This window comes from Squalius cephalus (assembly GCF_949319135.1).
Source record: "Squalius cephalus genome assembly, chromosome: 11".
In the NCBI taxonomy this organism is placed as follows: Eukaryota; Metazoa; Chordata; class Actinopteri; order Cypriniformes; family Leuciscidae; genus Squalius; species Squalius cephalus.
Genome location: NC_137132.1, coordinates 33138640 through 33163885, shown reverse-complemented (window position 1 = coordinate 33163885; position 25246 = coordinate 33138640). Strand labels below are relative to the sequence as shown.

The 25246-nt window shown below is 37.5% G+C and overlaps 1 protein-coding gene across 2 annotated transcripts in view; it reads left to right on the top strand.

Moving 5' to 3' along the window:
• dscamb (Down syndrome cell adhesion molecule b) overlaps positions 1-25246 on the top strand; it is a 157624-nt gene that overhangs the window by 79869 nt on the left and 52509 nt on the right. For both annotated transcript variants that reach the window (XM_079885910.1, XM_079885911.1), the window contains exons 4-6: positions 18283-18429; positions 21021-21299; positions 23375-23650. In XM_079885910.1, the coding sequence (XP_079742036.1) occupies positions 18283-18429; positions 21021-21299; positions 23375-23650 (702 nt within the window). The remainder of the gene's footprint in view (positions 1-18282; positions 18430-21020; positions 21300-23374; positions 23651-25246) is intronic.

The following is a 25246-nucleotide window of genomic DNA, read 5'->3' as shown; positions in this document are numbered from 1 at the left end:
TCTAATGTTAATAATTGAAACACACACACACACACACACACACATATATATATATATATATATATATATATATATCTACATTAAACGAATCCCACCTTTGATGGTGCTACATCAGTCTTTTGTGTTTCCTTAATGGACCAAATGGACTAGCAGTCACTGTATTTGATTCTCGCCTTAAATGTTTAATGTAGTGCACATTTCCTTTAGCTTCAATATGTAATTACTGTAGTAGTTAACTTGTTATTACACATTTATAAAGGACACCTGAGATAAAAGCCTGGAGAGGTCTTGCAGAAGCAGAGCTTTTCTTCGTTTTTGCTATCACCATGGGTTTGGCAGGCAAATGTTTGTAAAGAGTCGATAGTCGGTCTCATAAGAATACACGATGCATCGGCAGCTTTGAATATCACTGTTGATTCTCCAGTTTGCTTGTTTGTTTCCACATCCACAGTCATATGAAATGTTTGCTGTACAACCCCGAGCAATAAGTCACCATTACACACAGCAACAGATACCGCCAATATTAAACTGTAAATATTAAATATTAAAGCTGCGATTCACGGCAGTTGTGCGACGCCTCTGGGTAGCTGCTATAATCCCGCAGTTTAAGTCATATTTGTTTTTAGCAGATTCTCCGTCTCTCAATGCTGCTGAATGAGTCTTTGATGGCCGTGTTTAATTCATGGCAGCCTTGCACAAACAGATATTGTGCAGAGCGGTGCTATGAAAGATTAAACAGTGCTAATTTTGTTTGATAATCACACATAACTGCTTCTGTCCCAGTGTGCCATGCCGGGCGGTCAGGAGGACAGGGCTTTCGGGTATAGGAGATCTGTTCCAGACATGTTCATCTCGGCTGTCTGCACGATTCTTTCTGAATATGCGCTCTGGTGGGATTTGCATAAGTACATGCAGAGAGGACACAGTCACTGTTAAAAGCACAGTTTGATCAAACCAAATAGCTGGAGGCAAGATTGTAATTAGATCAGCCCGAGGCAGTTAAGAACTTCTTTATGAAAACATGCGGCCAAAGTCATTTTTCATTCTTTTTATGGGAATTGAAATAAGCCTTAGTGAGTGTTTGGAAGAAAAAATAGCTTAAAGGCGAAGTGAGTCGTTGCTGTGCCACTAGCAACACCAACAATAATTGTTATGAAATAAATACAGTAATAACTAAGCTGTAGAGCACCTCTCCTAAATAAGCTGCACTCTTTCACAGTCTTAATTATAAGTTAATTACTTACGGATGGGAGTCTTGAAATCATCATCATCATCATCATCATCATCATCATCATCATCATCATCATCATCATTATTATTATTAAAGTAATTCAGTATTTTGGAATATGTGAAGGTAAACCAGGCCAGGTATTTCTCTTAAAATTACCATTAAATCAAAATTGACAGTTCTTCTTTTCTTACTATAAATGAGTGGTTAATGCACATCTTTTTTTTATGTGCCCTCATAATGTTTAATCAAAATAGCTTTCCCTCCTCTTGTAGCTCATCTCTTCTCTTCTCTGATGATGCGTTTACTGGCACGAGGGCGGGTCAGCCTGGCACTCACATGAGATTGACCAATAGCAAACCACAACCATCCAATCAACTCCAGATGGACAAAATCAAGTCCCGCCTTATATTTTTTCTTGTTTGAGAAGCCATTTCACTTGAGATATATGTCACAATAGGGAAGGATAGTTATCGTGACTTCAATATTAGAAAACCACACACTGTAAAACCTGTGGTAACCTGTATTTGTTACCCTAAATTTATAATAGTATTAATAATAAACTTTATTTAAATATCATTTTTAAAGCTACATGACACAAAGTAATTTACAAAACTAAAAAGGACATAAAGAAACTTTACAAAATATACAATCAGGTAAACGTAATAAAACAAATAAAACAAAAGATTCAAAACACACAAAAAGACTTAATAAAGTAATAAAAGCAAGTCTATACAAATAAGTTTTTTAATGAGACTTAAAAACATGAGATTCCGTGGATCTAATATCCATTGGCAGACTATTCCATAACATATGTCAATAATAATATCTTAAAATCAATACTAAAATGAATTGGTAGTCGGTGTTATGAAGTTAAAACTGGAGTAATATGATTAAAAGACCTAGTTCGTGTCAGCAATCTAGCAGCGGCATTTTCTACTAATTTGAATCGTTGTAAAGTGTGTTGATTTAAAGTAGAAAACACCTTGTTAAGAGCTTACTCAATCTGACTTTTATTAGAGCCCTGACCGATTATCATTATTTAAAAGCAGATTTACTGTCCATCTAATTATATCCAATATATCTGCTAAGCATCCTTGAAGGACATTTAAGATAGTCTGATCATTGGATCGCAGTGATAAGTACAACTGTAAATCATCTACATAGCAGTGAAAATTTAAATGATGTTTCTGGATAACGGATCCAAGAGATAACATATGAATTGAAAACAAAATTGGTCCTAACAGGGAGCCCTGTGGAACACCACAAATGATTGTAGAAGGGAAGGATAAATAATCTCCATCTGACACTAAAAATATTCTATTTAACAAATAAGAACCAAACCATCTGTTTAATGTATCAATTAGGATTGAATGGTTCAACAGTATCAGAAGGTGCAGTCAGAACTAGCAATATTAAAGCAGAGCACCTCTGCCATCAGTACGTCAATTCTGCACTATGGGTTTCTCTGTTTTTTGTTCTTTTTTCTTTTAATTGTTTGTACGTTGATTCCGAGATCTGAAAAATAAACGATTTTTGGCTTTTTTTTGTCCTAAAGTTAATTTTGATGTTATAATTTTATGTGGGGGGAAAAAGCCCACAATGGCAAATCCATGATACATTGTCATACATGTGGTGTTGTGTACTTGAAAAGCCTTTCAGTGTATAATCTTTTTTTTTTTTTTTCTGTTTACAATATTTGCAAAGTTTACAATGCTTGACCTCCTCCACATCACTTTAACATAGACAATTCAGCATAGTACAATTGTGTCTGCTTGAATTAGGAAAGACATCTCTGAAACTGTTGTCATAATATAATTAAAATGAGCAATAAAATCAAATGCAGTGATTGTATAGCAGAGATTTTGTTTCTTTAGCTCAAATCACACTATATTTTTCAGGCTGATCCAGCAAATGTGTGTGTGCACTTAAGAGTAAATAAACAGCCATTGCTTCCATCAAAATGCAAAAGGCTATTTTAAATGACAATCTGGACTTCTATTCACATGATAAGCTTTTGATTTCTCCATTTCTTTTTTTCCCTTTTTTTCTGTGAGTGGACACTCTCCTCTCCCCATGTAATGTTGACACGTTTCACCCTAGAAATGGTTTGCTGTCTCCGCACATTAAACCAGGATGCAAAAAAGTGCTCACTTCACACTTAACAGGGATGCTGATGAGGTCTAGATCAAGTGAGCTGTAGTTCCATCCAAATGAAGAAATATTAACCTGCACAGCTAACAAGATGGAGTCCAAGTACATAGAGATTGATAGATTTCCTCTGTGTGCTCTCTCACGTCAGCTTGATTCTGATTTGGTGAGGTAATCGCATAGAAATTAACGCAGATTGCGCATAATTGATCCTGCTGGCTGTAATTAAGCACTAACAAGCTACATTGCAAAGGAAGTGCACACTGCCAATAACACTGTACCTCAATAAAACATGATAGCGGTTGCAGATATGGTGTGTGTTTGAGCGGTAGAGAGACTGACAGATGAAAGAAGAGAATAAACATATGGCTGGAGCATTGTCTCTGTTTCATGCAGGGAAGAGGGGTTGCGGACAGTTTCAGAGTCTTTCATCTTGAACAACATGCTCTGGGAAAGCGTGGGGCATTGTGAATTTTATGTGAAGTATTTCAAAGGCCTCGTAGCGCTGCGGCTGATACTTGTCAGTTTCAGTGGCTGTGCTGTTCGGAATAGTGAGGAATGGTGACTAATTGTTACTCACTCAGATTTGTTTCTCAGTCTTAGCTCGTTTTTCTTAATTCATCAGTCCAAATAAGATTTCGCACAATTACCTGATTAACAGTTATTATAGTTAACTAAAACTAAGACCATACTTAAACTAAAATTAAAAACGTTTGTTACTTGAAAGAAAAAAAAAAATATATATATATATTAGGGTTGTCAAACGATTAATCGCGATTAATCGCATCCAAAATAAAAGTTTGTGTTTACATAATATACGTGTGTGTATGGAGTATAATTATTTTCTATATATAAATACACACACATGCATATATATTTAAGAAAAATGTGTTATTTATATATAAAATATTTATATATAATATAAATTATATATAATATAAATATATATACACAGTATATACATGCAAATATTTCTTAAAAATATACATGCATGTGTGTGTATTTATATATAGAAAATAATTATACACCGTACACACACATATATTATGTAAACACAAACTTTTATTTTGGATGCGATTAATCGCGATTAATCGTTTGACAGCCCTAATATTTTTTTTTTTTTAAAAAGCTAGTTGCCAAGAGAACATTTCTCATTTTGGTAACACTTTATTTTGATGGTCCACTTTAGACATTATAACTATTAGTAACTTTGCAACTATATGTCTACTACAGTTTTAGTGGAGTGTCTGCTTAATATCTGCTAACACTTTATTATGATGCTCCTCCAACACACATTCTACTGACTATAAGTAACCACATGTCACCTTATTCTACTAACCCTAACATAAGTCTACTACAGTCTACTAATAACTCTAATGACTGTCAGTTGATATGTAGTTGCAAAGTTACTTATAGTCAGTGGAATGTTTAAAGTAGACCATCAAAACAAAATGTAACCCTCATTTTTTTTTTAGTTTAATTTGGTAGGACTACTAAAGTAAATAAAACTAAAAATTACCAAAAACTGCATGGACAAATAAACTAATAAAAATAACAAAATGCACAACAAAATGAGTAAAAACTTAAAAATTAAAAAAGAAACTATGAGAAGATCATTCAAAATATTATATATTGTAATATAGTTCAAAAATAAATAATAGCATCTCAGTGTTAAAAATAAAAAATAACACTGCTCATCAATGATTAAATTGTAACTGTAGTAAAAACAGTAAATTATGCATAATTGCATGCAACTAACCCTAAACCAAACCCTAACCCTAGATCTTTTTATATAGTAAGTAGATGTTAATTAATATTACTCAGTACTTAAATGTTTAATTACATTGTAACAAGAACACCTTAAATTAAAGTGTAACGTATAATCGTTTTACACTAATTATTAATAAATAATGTAATTCAATATATTTGAGAAATTACAAAAAAAAAAAAATTTAAGTTCAAAGTTGACTAGATTTAAGAGTGATATTGCACAACCTCAAGTGCTTTCTGCAGAATAAGAACACAAATTTTCATAATTTTTCATTTTTTTTAAATATTGCATATCCATTAAATACAATCCTTCCACTTTATATATAAATATAGACCCTGACATAACAGAATGTTGCTATGCAACCAAAATAATGATCAGCCATTGTTCAAATTGCAGCTTTAAATGAACATCGCTGCATTTTATTGTATTAAAATGAAACTGACCACATCAAACCTCTACAAAACACTATTGACTTTAAATGTTTGAGTCATGAAGAAGAAAATGTCACTGTATAATGAATCACAGGCCTGAAGTGTTAAATATTCATGGCGAATGCTGTGTGGAAATGAGCGATAAAAAGGTTTGGGATTCTGCCAAACCAAATGGAAGAAGAAAAAAGACCAATGGGAGCTCTGTATAAACAGCAGTGGTTTAATGGTGCGAATCTAACGCAGGCCAATTAAAATGCAGGCAGAGAGCATGGGGGTGGGCCTCCATTCATTTGAGGGTAAATTGAGGTTGAAATTAGGCATTGTGTGACCACGTGGCCTGCACAGTGCCTGGACCAGTGGCAGCTTTCATTAACTCTTGGCCAACTCTTGGTACTGGCAAAGAGAGAAAATGGGTAAACCTGTGCAAATCCAGCAACAAACTGCTTCGTTTTGAGTCTTCAAGCTCAGAGAGTGGCCTGTGGTCGGGTTTCACTTGCCGTTGGTAAGTTCTTATTTAAATTGGTAAAAAAGTCCATACTAGAAGCTTGGTAAATATTATCTAGTTTTTAACTAACTCTGTACTTTATTTGGTTGCACGATTTGTTCTTAAAGTCTCCCTGTAGTAAATAATTGCACCCCTTTAAACTCATATTTGATCACCAAAATTACATATTTAAATGTTTTTTCCTTGGAAATAAAATTCTTCATGCCTTGAATAAGCTGGAATGTAACTCTGCACCCTTGCCTCATTTAGTATACGCGGTTCTATGAATATGCAAATGAGCCCCGCCTCCACTCACTCACACCAGCTCAGAGATCCACTCGTTGACGATCACACGTTGATCTGATTGGTTACAAGGTAGTTTGTGACATCAGCGGCAATCCACCTGTCACTCAAGTGGCCATGCCTGTAATTATGCAGAACTTTAAGGCTTAATAACATTTAAATGGATAAGTTATAAAAAAAAAAATCACGCTCCTCACAGTTGTCATGAAGGGCAAAATTAGCTATAGACCAAAATCACTTTTTGTACTCGGCTGTAAAAAAAAAAAAAAATTCTGCTGTAAAGTTGGGCATTTTAACATGGGCGGTCTATGGGATTGACTTTCTTTTGGAAAGCGTTTTCTTTTTGTCTCTAGCGGCCAGTCGATGAATTGCAGTTTAAGTCACGTGTTGATTTCAGGAGAGAGACAGGAAGGTTGCCCGCTTGGTTGTTAGCTTAGCAGTGTGCTAACATCAAACTCTACTGGAATCGGCACTTGGTGTTTTAAGCCCCCAACGGCGTCTTCCAGGCAGCGAGGGGATGGGTAGGTTTAAGGTTGAGGGTAGGGTTAGCTGCCTCTAAGGAGCCATTGGGGGCTTAAAACACCATTGAGCACTGGAATCAGCTGTAGGTGAATGGTGAGCTTCGAGTGAGGAGCACTATTATGTTCAAGAGTGACCTCAAATCAGTCACTTCCAGATTCCAGGACAGTTTGGATACTGCCTTCAAAGGTTGCTTTGCACGTAGGCAGTGAAAAGCGAGTCATCTCACTTGATTTTGGAACAGACCATGTTAAGCCCCAGAGGGGAAGCTGCATTCCTCCAGCTGTTGTATGATTCTGAAAGTGACCTTTGGTTAATGTCACACATCACAGAGTTTAATATCACTCCGTGACTATATGCCATGACATAGGAATCTGTTGTTTTTTGCTTCCTTTCCCTCATTTACAGTTGCTTCAGACCCCATTTGATCTTATGAAAATCTAAGGCTCCATCAAAAGATAGGTAATTATCACATGTTGAGAAGGAGTGGAGGACTAATCGTCTGGAAAGGAAAGAAAAGGAAATGGTTTCTAGAGGAGCTGTAGCTGAAGGCTACAGTAGAGCATGGCTGCAGAAATAAACTCTTCAATTAAAATTAAGTCAATTTTTACAGGCTTTTTTTCTGGTTTTGTAATGGAGCTGACCCCATGTCTTGTCAAACTAATCTACTGATAAAGTGTGTTCCTTGAGCTCATTAGTAAGACCTGGGGAAGTTTGAGTAACTACAGTACATGAATCTAATTTACAAAGAACAAAGATTTCAAGTGCAGCAAAAATGAAGTGTCAATCTGCATTGTGTGTCAGTGTACGAGACCAAGGGCTAAAGTTACAGAGAGTATGTTTTTCCGAATATACTCTCATTAAGCAGCCAAGAAAAACAGTGTCAGTGTTTGATGTTAGAAGATGGCGAGCCCAAAAAGACAGTCTTAAAAATGCTAACAGTCAAAGAAAAGCTTAACGCGGTCCTAAAAGCGCCCACTTCGAAGAAACAGACAGGCAAGTGTGTCAGTACGTAGCCGAAAAAAGAAATGAGGGGCTGCCCATAACCAGAGCCATCATCCAGCTGAAGGCACTGGAAATCACCAAAGAGCTGAACTTACCCAGCAGCGAGGCCCATCATTTCTTATTTCGGCTACGTACAGACACACTTGCCTGTCAATATCCTCGAAGCGGCCGCTAAGAATGATGCGGCGTAATGTATTAGCGCTTGCTCTCCAACTTTGGGGAGAAACTGCTGTCTTTTCAGCACTGTGATCGGCCTAAGCAAAATCAACAACATTTATATCCCCTGGATCAGATCATGCGGATCAAACACCTGTTTTTGACATGCCAGCATCTGTCACTGTTCATAAAAAAGTGAGATATCAGTCATAGTAAAATGTATTAAATGACAATTTCAGGTTATTTTTATGGTAGCTATGCCATAATGTGTTTATTTCTGAATGTGATTGATACATTTTAACAGTATTTACCATATTTTAAATAAAAAAATAAAAAAATTAAATATGAATTCAAAAAGCCTTTTTTTAAAAGGTACATCTTGAAAAGGGCGGGTCGTCTTATATTCAGGGTCTTCTTATATGCGAAACAATACCGTATTGCACTGAATACTTGCATCAGTGCGAACCCTCCATTGGCATAAAAAAAGTACTGTAGGATTTACTAAAGACATGAGAAATTAGCAATGAAAAGCCGTGGACACAGTTATTTTTGCACATGACCAGACCAGACCTTATTGCATATGCCCTTGTACCTGTTAGACCACGGACGGTAATTAAAAGAATCATGCAATGTGATTTAATTAGGTTTGCAGTTGTCAGTTGAGTGATATTTGTGTCATTATTTACTGCCCCCCTTCAAAATCCTAAAAATTCTCTTATATTAATATTAATCACGGAATGTTTTAGTGCTGTATTGCGGACATATTGAATAGACATTGAATTGAATAGACATTGAATCTCAGCAGCGTAGGATGACTATTCATTAGGGGTGTAACGTTTCACAGAATTCACGGTTCGGTACGTACCTCGGTTTTGGGGTTACGATTCGATACGAGTTTGGTACAACAGGAAAAAGCAATGCTAGGTTTCTTTTCATTTATTTTGAACAGATAGTAGTGCAAATTACAGTTTGTTCCACCTAGTGGCACCTAGACCTGAAGATTAGGGGGGTGAGTGGATCGGAGGCCAGCTAGTGAGAGCTGTGCAGGTAAACCTCACTCCCTTGCATTTAAGAGGTGCACTAGCTAATGTTGTCTTTAGAGTCCTTGTTAGCACGCCCGCCTCCCATTCCGGGGAGACGCCGGTTCGAGTCCTGTTTGGAGCAGTGCGAGTAGGACCCGGAGGCGTTACACTAACATGGTAATTAATAGAGACTATAGAAACTGCATCCCTCTACCCTTTCCCTCCAACACGGTTCCAGTGCGGGTTCCCAGGCTTTGTCCGTTCTCGAACCGCAGAAAAGGGGGTTCCAAGTCAGAAAGATCAGTTCAACTCTGGCCCTAAAAACTTGCTGGTCTCAAAAAGAGATAGGGAGAGGGGGTGGAGAAATGCTGTCTCGTGGAGCAATGTAATAACGTTGCAATACATTGCTCTTTACATCTAAATATATAAAACTATGGGGAGTGAGTGAATTAACGGTTGCAGTTTATCTCTGAAAAGGACAGATGAGAGTACCGGCAGTTTATGCCAGCTGCCGATTCACTAGAATCACTCCCAGTACTGTAAACAGCAAAACAAGTGTCGCACTGATAAACAACATTTAGTAGTGTTACGTCCCCGTTCGTTCGCGACAGGCTCCAGTTCACCTGGCCGAGAACAGGCTCTGGCTCCAGAACGCGAACCATTATGGTTAAAAAGGGGTAGCTCACCACCCTACCCCAACTTCTTGGTGATTTAAGGATTGTTCAGAGAGATGTTGGTGAACGTTGAAGGAAGAGGCTGCCGAACAGTAAGGTACAAGAGGGAGATAAAGCTCTTGGGAAAATGATCGCATCAATCAGGTAGCGGGCTCACAGCAGATCTGGAAATAGCCAAGCTCTTGTCAGACAGACAGCAGCTGGCCAGGGAGATGGACATGCCCTCAGGCTGCAGGTAGGGTTTAACAAGCTCCAGCATAATGAAGCCATGTGTGTCATTTAATTTCACCTCCTCTCGACATACACAAACGCATACCCTCAGTTTGCCTCTGTTTGGTCCTGCTATGATGCTCTTTCTTTGGTGAAGTGTGTAATTTCTGCACTATTAGAAGCGAACAATGGAATGGCAAAAATACTCCCCCATCTGGCATTCACTGGCAGAACAGAACCCTAAAAATCATGTGATCAGCGATTCACCGTTTACTGAAACTATAGTTCCAATGAATGTAACATCATTGCAAACTTGTGTGGTTGGAACAACAGCTCTCGACCTGTGGTTAGAAGAATAGCTCGATCATACTCTTGGGCACAATAATCAAGAATAGATGCATTACATCTATACATCTTCAAATTAATTTACAGATTTATCAGAACCCACAATAAATCAAACATCAACAAACGCCAAATGGCTGTGAAAAACTGTTAAGTCGTCCTCAGATGGGATGTTCATTACAGCAACATTTAGAAATGACGTTGTGGAAAAGCTGCAGACTAAATGAACCGCATGTATTCAGGAGTAAAGCATGCTCCATTTACATACTTATTACATACTTACGTTAACTATGTTAATGCAATGGCTTTCTGTTGTTCATGTAAATTAACTATAATAATCGATTAATTAGTGAGATTAATCAATTAATATGAGATGGGCAAAAAAATATATTTTTCAATGCTTTTGCACTATCTTGTGAAAGTATTTCATTCTCATGAGAAACTTTGCGTTCAGAAACATTTGCATTATATCGTAAAATGATTGCGTTCCCCCTAGAAACTTTGCGTTCACTCGCTAAACATTCTCTCGTAAAACTATTACGTTCCCCCAAGTAACTTTTGCGTTCACTTGCTAAACATTCTCTCATAAAACTATTGCGTTCTCCGAGAAACTTTGCGTTCACTCACAAATAGGGCTGTGAAATGATTAATCGCGATTAATCGCATCCAAAATAAAAAAATGCACAGTACACACACATATGTTATGTGAACACAAACTTTTATTTTGGATGCGATTAATCGTTGTAAAACTATTGCGTTCCCCCAAGAAACCTTGAGTTCACTCGTTAAACATTCTCTCGTAAAACTATTACGTTCCCCCAAGTAACTTTGCGTTCACTCACAAAACATTCTCTCATAAAACTATTGCGTTCCCCGAGAAACCTTGAGTTCACTCGCTAAACATTCTCTGGTAAAACTATTGCGTTCCCCGAGAAACTTTGCGTTCACTCACAAATAGGGCTGTGAAATGATTAATCGCGATTAATCGCATCCAAAATAAAAAAATGCACAGTACACACACATATTTTATGTGAACACAAACTTTTATTTTGGATGCGATTAATCGTTGTAAAACTAATGCGTTCCCCGAGAAACTTTGCGTTCACTCGCAAAACATTATCTTGTAAAACTATTGCGTTCCCCCAAGAAACCTTGAGTTCACTCGCAAAAGCACAGAAATAAAGTTTTTCTCCCATCTCCCATTATTTCTATTCCAAAAAATTTGCAACGTTTCTTGGGGAACGATAAAGTTTTGCAAGAGAAATGCAATTTTCGCTTTTGGGAAACGCAGCCCTGGTTGGGAGGCCTGTAACTGGTGCTGCGGCGCCACAGTGTTTACACTTAGTTGTTCCTGCATACGACAAAGAGCCACACGTCTTCTTATAGCAGCTCGTTTTGATGTGTGCATGTGAGCATTATGGGGGTTACAATGACGTTAGCTGTCATTGTGTCTCTCTAATAATGATAAATGGAACTTATTACATCAGTGTTAATTTCCCCTCCACAGATTGGTCTCAGATGCTGATACTTATCTGGCACTGATCGAATTGTACGAGTGTAATCGCTGAGAACAGACCCTATTAAAATCCGGGGCCTGTGCATCTGATATCAGCTCCTATTGGAGGTCTGATTAGTCATCATGCACTCTACCTGCTGACATGTCACTATTCTTCAAAAATGTTTTTCGCTGCCCTCAAATGTGCCAGCTGAAAACACAAGCATCTAGACCGATCATTTTCTAGACAACAAATAAATAATACCTACTCTACTATTTTACCCAATGCAACCATACATTAATGTCACCATATCATACCAGTTTTTATAATTTCTTCAGCTAATTCATATTATTTCTCTATGACCCACATCTTCACAAACTCACAAATAGCCAATCCTCCAATTAATAATTTGTGCTGTAAAAGATATTGATGTCTTGACCTTGATAGAACTCAAACTAAATTAAATCTGTTCATCAATGTCTCTTCAGAAGACTCAAATTAAACCGATTGATTCATTTTGATTTCTGTATGTCATTGTCTTCATAAACTTTTTGACGCTTGAAAGTTTTGTTGGAATGAACTTTCAATGGCGGGACCGAAATCTCTCAGGTTTCATTAGAAATATCTTCATTTGTGTTTAAAACATGAATATAAAAAGACTTATGGGTTTGCAACAGCATGAGTGAGTGACTGATGACAGAATTTTAACGTTTTGTCCCTGTAATATAAATTTATGCCGGTGACATTTTGTTCTACAAAAGAGCAGCATTTACAGTACAGTTATTACAGTTAGCGTATTTCTTTTGTTATTTGCTCATGTCACAAATGCGATTATTACAACATTAAAATTTTAAGGCAACATTAAAAAACACCACAGTACAAATGAGTTATGCATGTGTTGTAAAGTTTTCTTTCATCGAAGCAGAGACCAGGAGACAGTCGGGATCGCGTTCAACAGAAGTGGTTCTTTATTGAGAACTCCACTGTACGCGGCTGTAGAAACTTCCAACATGATCTGATCTAACATAACTTTACATGTTATCTTATAGGCATTTTAGGAGGAGGGACTTTTGGGGGTGGAGACAAATTCAAACAAAGCATGTAAATGAGTATACAGGTTAAGGTAACACCCTAGACTGTGAGGGTCTGGCCAATCCTAATTCAATCAGCATAAGGCTCCAAGAGCCATTTGGGTCCGAAAGCCATTTGCAGAACAAAAGGTGAGATTCTCAGTGAATTATTCGTGTGCTAATCCCATCAGTCTGAGTGAAACTGGGGCTCGAAGAGCCATTAAAGAAAACAGGAATTGCAACTTTGCTGAGATCTTAACCTTAAAAGCTAAAATCAGTATTCTTCAACGTGATGTTATGTAAGGAAGCACATCTGAAAACATATTCTTAAATTTTAACCCTTCACATGGAAGCTAGTTTCCGTTAGGTAACTGCGACTTTTTACGTCTCGCAATTGCAAGTTATAAAGTCAGAATTGCGTGATATAAAGTCGCAATTGCGAGTTAAAAAGTCAGAATTGTCAGATATAAACTCGCAATTCTGAGGAAAAAAGTCAGTCTTTTTTCCCATAGAATTGGACTTTATAACGCACAATTGCGTGTTATAAAGTCAGAATTGCGAGTTTATTTCGTGCAATTGAGTTTATATCTCACAATTCTGACTTTATTACTCACAATTGCGACTTTATTTTACTCGATTCTGACTTTATTACATTCCCTTAGAATTGGACTTTATAACTCACAATTGCGTGTTATAAAGTCAGAATTGCGAGTTTATTTCGTGCAATTGTGAGTTTATATCTCGCAATTCTGACTTTATTACGCGCAATTGTGAGAAATAAAGTCAGAATTGCGAGATGTAAAATTTGCAATTATCTTTTAAAATGTTTTTGTTTTCTGTAGCGAAAGCTTCCATAGTTATGTTATCCTACATGCTGTTTTTTTTTATTTTTTATGTCAGAACAATGACAAATATGAAAATCACCCTGTGATACTCATTTTAAAAGAATTCAGCGTTGGCCTCAGTTGATTTAATTACAAAAAAAAAAAAAAAAAGGTCTGATATTGTCTCAAAAAATGTATGAATCATGCATGAATGCAAGAATCTTGAGTCAGCGCTGATTATTTGTGATACGTTTTCTTTTAGCATATGCTATGGTTGCGCTAAATGCCAATGCTTAGCGCAGCAGAATATCCTCTTGTCTCTTAACGCATTCGAGAGGACCTGGTTCACTAATTGAACTCATTTGATATAAATGTGTTAATTGCTCTCGTTGAGCAAGCGCTGTAATTGGGTCATGATTGCTCTTGCTCTCCTCTTCAGTGTGCACACTTCCGCTAATAATATCAATGAAACTATCATGAGAGCTGTGCTACTGAACACGGCTTTTTTATCGAATCGCTATAAATAAGGTAGTGTACCTGCCTTTGTCTATTCTGTGAACAGGATTCTGGGATATCTGAGGACTTTAGAATAAATTACAATTGATTATTGCTTGTGCGTTTAAACCTAGTGGCTCATTAGGCATTTTGATTTGTCTGAAATTCATCCTGTGTGCGCTTTTGAAGTACTAGCCCATAGAAGTGTGCCGTAATCCACTGGATTTGAAATTAATTTCAGCGCTCCCGCTTTCTTCCCACTTTCCCAGCATGCAGCAGAAATCTCCTGTTGTCAGTCCAGAGGCGACGGGCCTCTGAATTCATATTTTCAGTCTTTGAAGGAGACATACACTGCTTTCTAAACTCAGGCACCCTGCTGAGGCATTGTGGGAGCACAAGTTCTTCTGGCGATGTCTTGCACAGGTCCAGAAGCACTCGCTATGATGCCAGTATTCAATTAACAGTCGTATATTTTGATTATTCTGATATATTGCAGCAGAAACATCAAGAGGTCACTTTTGGAATAAATTAAATTCAAGCTGAATTAAAAAAGCACATTTATTTTCGAGTTGACCAACCTAGAATCCAAAGTAAATCATGCAGAGAGAATGCAGTATCAGCCTCACTCCAGATGCATGATTATTTCATACGGCACATCATGCACAATGTATTTATCCTTTTGAAATATAGATGAATCATTTCTGTGGCTGCCGGTCATTTTTTTGCATGGTTTGCAACAAAATTAAATAATTTATGGAGGAAATATGAGAGGCCGTCTGTTTGCTTGAATGACACAAGAGAGTAAATGCAGCCCAAACAGAAGAGTCGTGGAACAGATGCGAGGGTTGAAATCGAGGGACCAAGTTTCAGTCTTTCCAACTTCACGAGCTTTTAGTTCATTTATGCACCCTGAACATTTTCCAGTGTCGTTTTCGACAAATTTTGGAGATGGTTGTGAAGTGGAAAAGGTTATTGTGTTGTGTCTTGGTGCACTACTGGGGCTTCGCTGCAAATGAATTATTCATGCTAAGAATTGGAGAGGAGCGCTGGAAAAAGAGCAAAGAGCAAAGACAATGAAAGACAAAGGATTGGTGAGACAAATAAATGTGTGAATGCAACCACTTCATTGCTTAAAACAGTATTTGTTTAAACATTTTCTTTATGCAAAATACCTTGCTGTTGATTTTGCTTTAAAAGATTGACATGTTCTTTATGGGTTTTGTGAGATTTACCCATTTCGTCCTGAAATGTCCTCCTGGCACTTGGATTGAAACTCCACGATCCCAGTATGGCAGGAGTGTGTGGTGAGCGGGTTGAGAAATCCAAGTCCAGGGTTAACCAGGAACTCTGACCTTAATCATCCCTGATTAGTGCTCTCATCCCCTCAGGAACAGGCAGTCTGGATCCTGGATTTAACATTGATTAGCTGGGAACATGTTGTCCAGCCTTCTGTCACCCACGTGGAGCGTCGGCAGACGACATTAAACTTAAATATGCCGTTATTTGGTCAATTATCCTGAGTTGATACAGTATTTAGACCTTTTTTTTTTTTTTTTTTTTTTTTTTGTAAATGTATGTATTTTAATGGCCTTTCTTTTTCTTTGTTTTGGTATTAGTAAAACACTGGCTGAATGTACTGTAATTGGTACTCTATGAAAGCAAAAATATTTTTGTGTAAAAACACATAATAAAACATGATTTGTTGGTTTAACTTAAAAAAGTACATTGAAACCCAAAAAGAGATGTTGTTCTCTCTTTGTATTAACTTTTTTTTTTTTAGTTTCAATGAATTAAAAATATTAAGGCAACAAGGTTATAGTTTTTAAGTTAAACCAACAAAACTTTTTTAACAGTGAAGGGGCAGGGAATTCACAAGGATATCTGTGGTCAAATTCATATTGAATTTTATGGAAGCAAATTCAATAGTCATGACATGAGTCATAAATAGGAAAAAAAAAAATGATTTCATTATGTAAATGCATAATATTTTGCCTGCAAAATGTAGGTGTTTTCGATGCATGGTGAGGTACAGTATTCGAGCAAGTTCATTTGTAAAGCGCATTTCCCACACACTGGTAGATTCAATTTCACTTGAAATAAATTCCTTTAGGTTGTAACATTGCTTTCCATATATTACTTAAAGCGAAGTTTGAAGTACTTCGATACCACAGTAGAAACTACTAGCCTAACTAATAAAGTTCAATCAGTGAAAAGTAAAAAAAAAAACCCACTAATTACAAGCATAGATAAATACAATATAACAAAGTAAAAACAATTCAAATAAGGTCTAACAGTAATTTTCAGGTACAGAAATGTAATATTAAATATAAATGTTTTGTTGTATGATATACATCAATGACACAGGCAGCAGCAGCAGGGATGTATAGGCTGCTGTCACTTTAAGAGGGAATGCATGGATCCAATATACTGATACACATCTGATTTCTTAACTGTTTACGTTCAGACATAAACTGACTGTATTTACAAGCATGCTTGGGTATTTTGACATAATTCTGTGCGTTTGTGTCCGTTCAAGCGCAAGGAGACGCAAAAGAGGAATAAATTCGGTGTTTGCGCGCAGTCTGAAACGCTGTGCGCACGGATAACAGCTTGTGATTACCAAATTCAGTTGGAATGGTTTAAAATCGCTTGAATGTGTAAATTGCCAAGAAAAAAAAAACTTTGCAATTAATCTGCGAATCATGCGTGCCGAACCGTTCGATCCACCCCTAATGTTTATGGCTTTTATTATGTTTCTAAACATTTTGTTGTATTTACTGCCATTTTAAATTATTATTTATAATTGATTATTTATAAAAAAAAATTGTGTTTTATTTTTTTCTCGACAATACAATTGTGACCCGGCTTATTTTCTGGAAAAATATGGTAATACCATATGATTATCAGTGATTTTTTTTTTTTTTTTTACAGTTTTGATGTCTTTTCACTCTAGAGAAGGTTTTCAAAGACACTGTGTGTACTCGTGCACGCGGCTTGATATTTAATACATCCAAACAGTGTGTGAGGTGTCAAAATATGTGTGGTCATGTAAATGTGTTATCATGGAAATTCAACCGGTCGTGTAGCAATACTGTCTATTCTATTCTATTCTATTCTATTCTATTCTATTCTATTCTATTCTATTCTATTCTATTCTATTCTATTCTATTCTATTCTATTCTATTCCATTCCATTCCATTCCATTCCATATGTCAGATCAAAATGTCTTTCTTGAATTTGAAAGTGTGCAAGCTCTCATACAGTACATGTTACTGAAACAGGGCCCACTTACAAAACGCACCATGAAATAGCTGTGAAATTGTATGATCCTCAGTCCCACAACACAGCTCAGCTAATCTAAGAATCATGCTTGAATTTCCTTTCTAATTTGAACCTTTTCAAAACAACAGCGCACAGATGCATTTTCCCCAGTTTTTCCATTCGCACTGCTGGTAGCAGGTCTCAGACAACTGCATGTAAACTAGGAGCTATAACCCCCTCTAGGGTATCAAATCCTGGACTCTCATTTCTAACTAGGTCAATGCTTGCTATAGCTGCAGACTCTCTATTTCTCCTTTTCTGTCTCTCTATCTCTCTCTCGCGCGCGCGCTCTCTTTTCAACCCCGGTGCACCACAAGATCCATTTCTCATCTCGTATGCATCAACATCACAGTAATTTGTGTCCATTTACACAGTCATTTGACTGGAAGCAATATAATCCTGAAAATAAATGAACGAGATTTCTAGAACTAACCGTCATAATTGCACCGTTTCTCTGGCCGCGTCTGTGTGAACTGTAAGAATGGCTGCAGTTGTTGAAAGCTTTTCTGTTTCGAGCTCTGGGCGACTGACTGAGCGATCAGCTCGGTTGCAAAACAGTCACGTCCGATAGTTCAATACTGCGCTCCCTCAGGTCTGCCAGCGCTGGCTTCAAAGAGACATCATGTGCGGATTCTCTTATCTTATAAAAGCCGTGAATGTTTTACATGCGTTTGTTTTTGATGGAATATATAGGGCCAAATTACATATATGACTTTAATTGGGGTTATAGCAAGTCTAACCACAATATTTTGCTCTTTTTTCTTCTTCTTTTTTTTCCAGGATCAAGATATCTTATTACATCCACGGGGGCCTTGTATATTCTGGATGTGCAGTCAGAGGACGCGGTGAATATTTATCGCTGTACCACGCGGCACCGATACACAGGGGAGACCAGACAGAGCAACAGTGCCCGACTGCTTTTATCAGGTGAGGGGCCTTTGTGTTGCTGACACGACTTCTCATAAATCAGAAGAGGTACGCCAGGGCTTCATGTTCTAGTCAAAAAATCACATGCCAATTATTTACACATTTTGGGTGTCAAATTTAAACGGCAATACGTGTAAGAAGCAAGGCATGAGAGACTGTTCTACATTATGATTTGAATATAGTCCAAAAGTGCTCATATCTGGAAATATTGTTATATTTACTTCATTTTTTTAGACAGAATAATCATTTCTATTCATTTTCCACTGATTTTCCGCGATCTAATGAGCCTGTGTTTTCACTTCTGCGATCGCCGTTATGACTCAGAGGAAGATCATTCGCTGCACAGCTTTTTGAAATTTTTTGTCAAAAATTCACTTAAGTTCATAAGAAAATGTTTTGTTTGTAATGTATCAAATGTATCAAAGTGATATGAATGGGAATGCCAGAATAAAGGCTAATAGTGGCTGAAAACAAATAAAATAATAATGATAAAATAATAATGAAGATTAGGTTTCATACCCGGCAGAGCTGTGAACGGTTTGTTCCAGTGAGAACAATAGAAACATGAATGGGGCAGTTCGCCCCACATAGACAATAGACTACAAGGGAGCAATATATTTTTTACTAGCCTTTTTTTAGTCTACTCTAAAAACACACATGACATGGTCTTAGAAAATGTTTCATAAAATTCATATGTTGGCATGTTTATGGTGACACTTTACCTACAAATGATTTGTTTTTGCACAGTCAGATTGTATGAATTTATACCAAATCACAGATTCATATTATACTTAAACAGCAAAAATTATTGTTTGAATGTTTTTTTCTTTTTCTTATCCCACTTGAAGATATTTTGTTTTTGTTCTAAACATACAATAAACTCTTTTTTTCTTTTTTTTCCCAAAAACAAGTCTTAATGGGTTGGTTGCACCAATAAGGATTAAATTAGGCAACGTTTAGAGCTAATCAAGGATTTGTTGATCTAGGTGTGATGCACCACTTAATTTTAAACAAAGATTAACAAAACATGCATTAGAAATCTAACCTGTGATTAAAAGTTTCATCCTCGGTTTATTTTGTCCACCACGATGGATTCGCCATTGCAAATAAACAGCAACAATGTTAATATTCCATTTCCTTTTAGATTGATGAAACTCAATCTCTCTCTCTCTCTCTCTCTCTCTCTCTCTCTCTCTCTCTCTCTCTCTCTCTCTCTCTCTCTCTCTCTCTCTCTCTCTCTCTCTCTCAACTATCTTTATCATTTGCTACTGTTACTAAGAGACTGTTAGAAATCAAGCAGAAAGAGAAAACATTGCAGCAGCGCTTATGGATTTCACAAGCCTGGGAATATATTTATATATATAGTAATATGGCAGCATAACTTATGCTGTAACTGCTACCCTGAAACAGACAGCTCATGGCCACTCAGATCTGCTGCCAGGTTGTTTTGAATAACCTGAGCCATAAATGATGGGACGAATTACTCTGGAACCGCAGGCAAATTATGTCATGGGAAGGCTGATTGGCAGAAGGCACCATAAGAACTCTTTACTATGTCCTTTTGAGACCCTCTGAAAAGAAAAGAACACTGCTAAAATGTCTCCTGTAATATAATAAAACATTCCGAACAGATACTTTATGTAAAACTTTTTCACATACTGTGATGACGCTTTTCTGCAAAGGTTGCAACAGTTTTTTTCCATTTTCATTTCTAAAAAAATATAATACTTCACTGTACCAACTTAATTGCATTACAAAAAAATAGTCTACTAACATCAACTAGCATTGCTGCAATTGAGTTTCTAATACAGCTGTTGAGGGAGCATCTATAAATTAGAAAATTTTCTCTCTTCTGACTGCCATAAATGATCTCTCCTCCCCCCCCCCCCCCCCCCTCCCTTTTTGAATAAAATGGGTAGACGTAGGCTGTGTCCCAATTCAAAGGCTGCATCCTTCGAAGGACTTGGACTTCATAGGCCTCGTGAAAACCGCGAAGGTCGGAATGGCGTTGGTAAATGGGACGGTCTAGCCTACAGAGGATTGTTCTTGTCGCCTAGCAACTGTGACAGCTGCCGTTGACGAGCAGCAGTAACGTTTGTACTGGACTTTTTTGAAAGTTACTGTATATTAAACTGTCTGAAAACAAAACAGTGTTCACAAACTGTCTAAATGTGTTCACCATGGTCCATTTCTGTATATAATAAAGAGTATAAACTATATACAATAGCATCTTAGTTCGCATATGTCAAACTTTTAAGTTTTAAAGTTTTTTTTATTGTTTTTATATTTGTATCATTAGATATTTGAGTAAGTTGGAACCCAATGCTTACGTTTAAAAGCATAATGCGGCCATTTATCTAAAAAAATCCTATCATCACTGGCACGGAATTAATACTGGGGTAGGCAAGGCCGGGAAGGATCCATCTGTATTATCCTTCATTTCACTGGAAAACGAAGGATGCATTTGGAGGAGCCTTTGAACGCAATCAGCCTTCGAAGGATTCAGCCTCTGAATTGGGACGCAGCAGTAGACTTCATTTCCCACTGCTACAGTATATAAAGAAAATTGATTTTCTCTCACTCTCTTTTAGATCCTGTGGACTCCGCTCCGGTGATTCTGGATGGGTTTGAACGGAGGGAGGTTATGGTGGGACACCGGGTGGAGCTCCCGTGTAAAGCGTCCGGTCACCCCCCGCCCAGGTATCGCTGGCTGAGGGACAACAGCCCCTTAGAATCCGACAGCCGCTACCACCAGAGTGTATCGGGCCTTCTCATCGAGGCCACGCGACCCAGTGACGCTGGCAGTTATGTGTGTGAGGTGTGGAACAGCTTCGGAAACGCCAAAGTGGTCGGACGGCTGGTGGTCAAACGTAAGTTACCTTTTAAAGCAGGAGTTCTCAACACTTGCCCTTGAGATCCACTTTCCTCCAGAGTTTAGCTCCAACCCTGATCATCCTGAAGAGCTTGATTGGCTTATTCTGGTGTTTTAGATTTGGATTGGTGCTAATAGCCCCTTTCACACAGCAATCCCGGTAAATTACCATAAAATTGCCAGAACGACTTTACCGGTAAATTCAAAAATGTTCTGTTCACACAACCAACAGCGTTCTGGCTTTTTACCGGTAACAGACCATTCACACATCAGTTACAAAATACCTGTAAACTCTGTAATGACGTAATTAACCGGAGGTTTTTGCCTTGTTCCTGAAGAAGGCTAGTTATTTTATCATACGTGACAGTATCGCTAACTGTTGTTGACAAATCTCTTCATCCGCCCAGACGTGGAGATGCGCTTTAGTTTCGGTGTCACTCCAATTTGAAGACATTTGTATACAGTGCTGAGTAAAGACGTCATCTGCGTCATAATTTTATGAATGGCCCAGAGCTGTTGCTGTTTCAACGGCTTCTGATTGGCCCAAATCACTTCTTACGTCAGCGCGTTCTGACGTGCAAAATACAGGTAATCTTCATACTGTGTTCACATAGCGCATATACCGGTAATTTACTGGTAATGTTACAACTTTGCTTACTGGTTAATTGCCAGAACCGATTTACTGGTATATTTGAAAAGGTCCTGTTCACATATGATCTGTTACCGGTAATATACCGGTAATTTACCAGTAAAGACTGTATGTGTGAAAGGGGCTGAATGAAACTCTGCAGGAATATGGATCTCGATGACCAGAGATGAAAACCCCTGTTTTAAAGTGACATTAATGTGACATTATTCAACATTTATAGCATTCACATTTTTATGATATGTGCCCTTTGACAGCTTGGTTTTGAAATGTATTGGATGTTAATAATTCCTATTTGACTCGATACAATTAAAACCAAAATTGTGTTGGCTGTTGGCCGAAAAATTTAAGTTGAGCATGATTAGCAAGTACACAAATTTAGCTAAAAACATGATTGGTTGGATGAGCTGTTTTTAGTTAACAAGTCTTTACATGTGCTGTGTTCCAATCAAAGCTGTATATCAATATCTCAGACTTCCAACTATAAAGGAATTCCAAATCTCAAAACAAGATGGCTACCGTTAGGTGTCTTGGTGTTTGTTTGTCAACAAAGCAACAAAGTGTGGATGATAAATGATGCTATACTTTTTGAAAGTGTAGAATATCAACAGAAAATATCCGTAACCATTTTTTACCAAAGACTATAGAATAACACAAGACATGTCTCTCGTATTGTTTTGAGTGAGGAAAAGTGCAACGCTCAATATGGCGGAATAAGTCCCGCCTTCAAAATAAGAGCCAATCGCCGACTGGTAAAGTTACCCCATCACTGCAGCCGTTAGAAGCTCCAGTTCCCATAGAAACAGTCAGACGCGCTTCCACTGCGCATTAGCTTGATCCAGCCTGAAAAAATTTGTTTTCTGTCATGATTCAAGCGTTTAGAAACTAAATTGATGAGACAGTTGTTGTCAGATTTCATTGGTGATTTCGAATATGAAACTTAATCGTAAGCTTGGCGAACAGTTTTGGAGAATTTGATGTTTCCCAATTCAAAGAGAGACAGAAGCTGCACTTGCACACCCGAGAGGCGTTTCAAAGATGGCCGCTGAGTGAAATGACTTGTCTTAAAGGGACTTTGGTTTTACCCACTTCGTCTCTGCAAACGATTGCTTAACAGGATTTATATTCATGTAATCTCAGAACTGACTTTTTTTATTTGCTTAAAAGTGAATATTTACTTTTTGGGTGACGCTATGTTCACATGTCATGTAGCATTCTGTTGTACTTTTCCAAGTTGGATATGATGACTTACTGAGTTGAATTGACTGCAGCATGAAGCATTTAAAACATGACAAACAAAGTTTCAGTCCAAATCCTCTTAAAAACATGGTCTGTATAAAGACGAAACAATTTCTTTGAATTTAGACACAATTATTTTATTCAATAGTGTATTAATGTGTGAGTATGTGTGTTTCCATCCACCCCAGAGCCTCTGAAAGCAGTGGTGAGCCCACGGAAGGTGAGAGGCAGCGTGGGTAGCCAAGTGTCTCTGTTCTGCAGTGTGACTGGCTCTGACGAGTATGACATCAGCTGGTACAGGAACGGTGAGAAGATCTATCAGGGTATAAACGTACGTATCACGGGCATCAACAACGAGAACCTGGTGATGGAGGGAATGGCCAAGAGTGATGGAGGAGCGTATCAGTGCTTTGCTCGAAATGGCAAGATGTCCACCCAAGATTTAGTTCAGGTCGTCTTGGAAGGTAAGTCCAACTTCGAAGGAAGTACAAGAAATAGTGTTATACTTGTTAGTGTGAAATTACTAAAAGTATGCAGATAGGGAGCCAGGACTGTCTGAGACATAACTTATGTCAAACTTACGTCATTTAATGGAATAGTTCATCCAAAAACAAACATTTTGACACCTTCATGTCATTCTTAAGGCTGTTGTTTCACACTGAGCGCGACGCAATAAAGCGAAGCGAATCGCAGACGAACTGTGCTTTCACACCGAAACCGAAACGATTGATCGCCTTCAGGTAACTCACGCCTGCAAGATAAAGAATGCATTGACCGAGAAGGCATTTTACGCCTGAAACTGCCCACACTCATCCTGATCTTCTCTTTTCTTTTTTTCAGTGTATGTATCTCGTAGGTTATTTCCATTTGGCTTTAACTTGGTCTGCTGCACAACATGCAACAGTAAATTAAGATATATAAAGTTTGGTACTACACCAGTAAACACTTATGACTTTAATAAGATATTAAACTCACCATCGATTCCCATTTTCTTGGCAATTCCTTGCCACAGAACTTCTTTTTTGTCAAACTTTTATCAAAAAGCTCTCCGTTCCCAGACACCAATGGTAACAAGAACTCAACATCCGTTCACTTCTCTCTTCCAGAATACTTTTCTTTGGTGTTTACACTGGTTTCCAAAGCAGCTTTCTGTACTGTAGCACCAATCTCCAATCCAATCTCCAATCACCAATCTCGCCCTTTTAATGCAATAGCAGCGCCTTCGGGGACGTGATCTAAAGCTTTGGTGGCCAGTTTTATCGTGGGGCGATGGGGAAAATAATCCACACAAATCTTTTTGTAGCGCCACGAATGATCGCACCCGGTGTGAATGGCTCCATAGGGATCTACTGTTTCGATTCAACAGCATCATCGCGTCATACTTTCTCATCGCTTAATCGCTCTCAGTGTAAAAAGCCCTTAACCATATATAATTTTCCTTCTTCAATGAAAGACAAAACATTATATAAGACAGAGCTGCTCTTTTCCATACAGCAAATGTAAATAATAATTTATACTGATAAATTCCAAAAAGGACAAAAAAAGCCCCACAAAACCTAGTCCGTACAACAAAAGAAAGAAAATAATTGGGTGATAAATTATAACATTATCACTTTGGCTTTGAACACACATACACACAAAAAAGATTTTAGCTAAATGTTTACGCTTAATGTAAATGAGTCCAACAAACACCCTCCCCCAAATCTCTGTTATGCAAATTAATATTTGACATTTATGAATGAATTTAGTTCTTCAAACCACTAATTCAAATATATTAATATTTACACTAATATTGAGCAAGCTTGATTTCATCTGCATCCACTTTTGATTGCAATGCTCACATCTCAAAATCCAATCAAAAACTGATGCATAAGAACCAAGTCCCCGCCCTAAAATTCTTTCTTTTTCGATAATTCAGAACACTTGGATATACATCATACTGTTGCTTGCTACTTCCGTTTCAACGCGACTTGAATTTTTAATGACCTGTGAAGTTGTGGAGTGCTACTGTGAACATATACTGGACTGTATGTGTAACTGTGCATGTGTTTTAATATAAG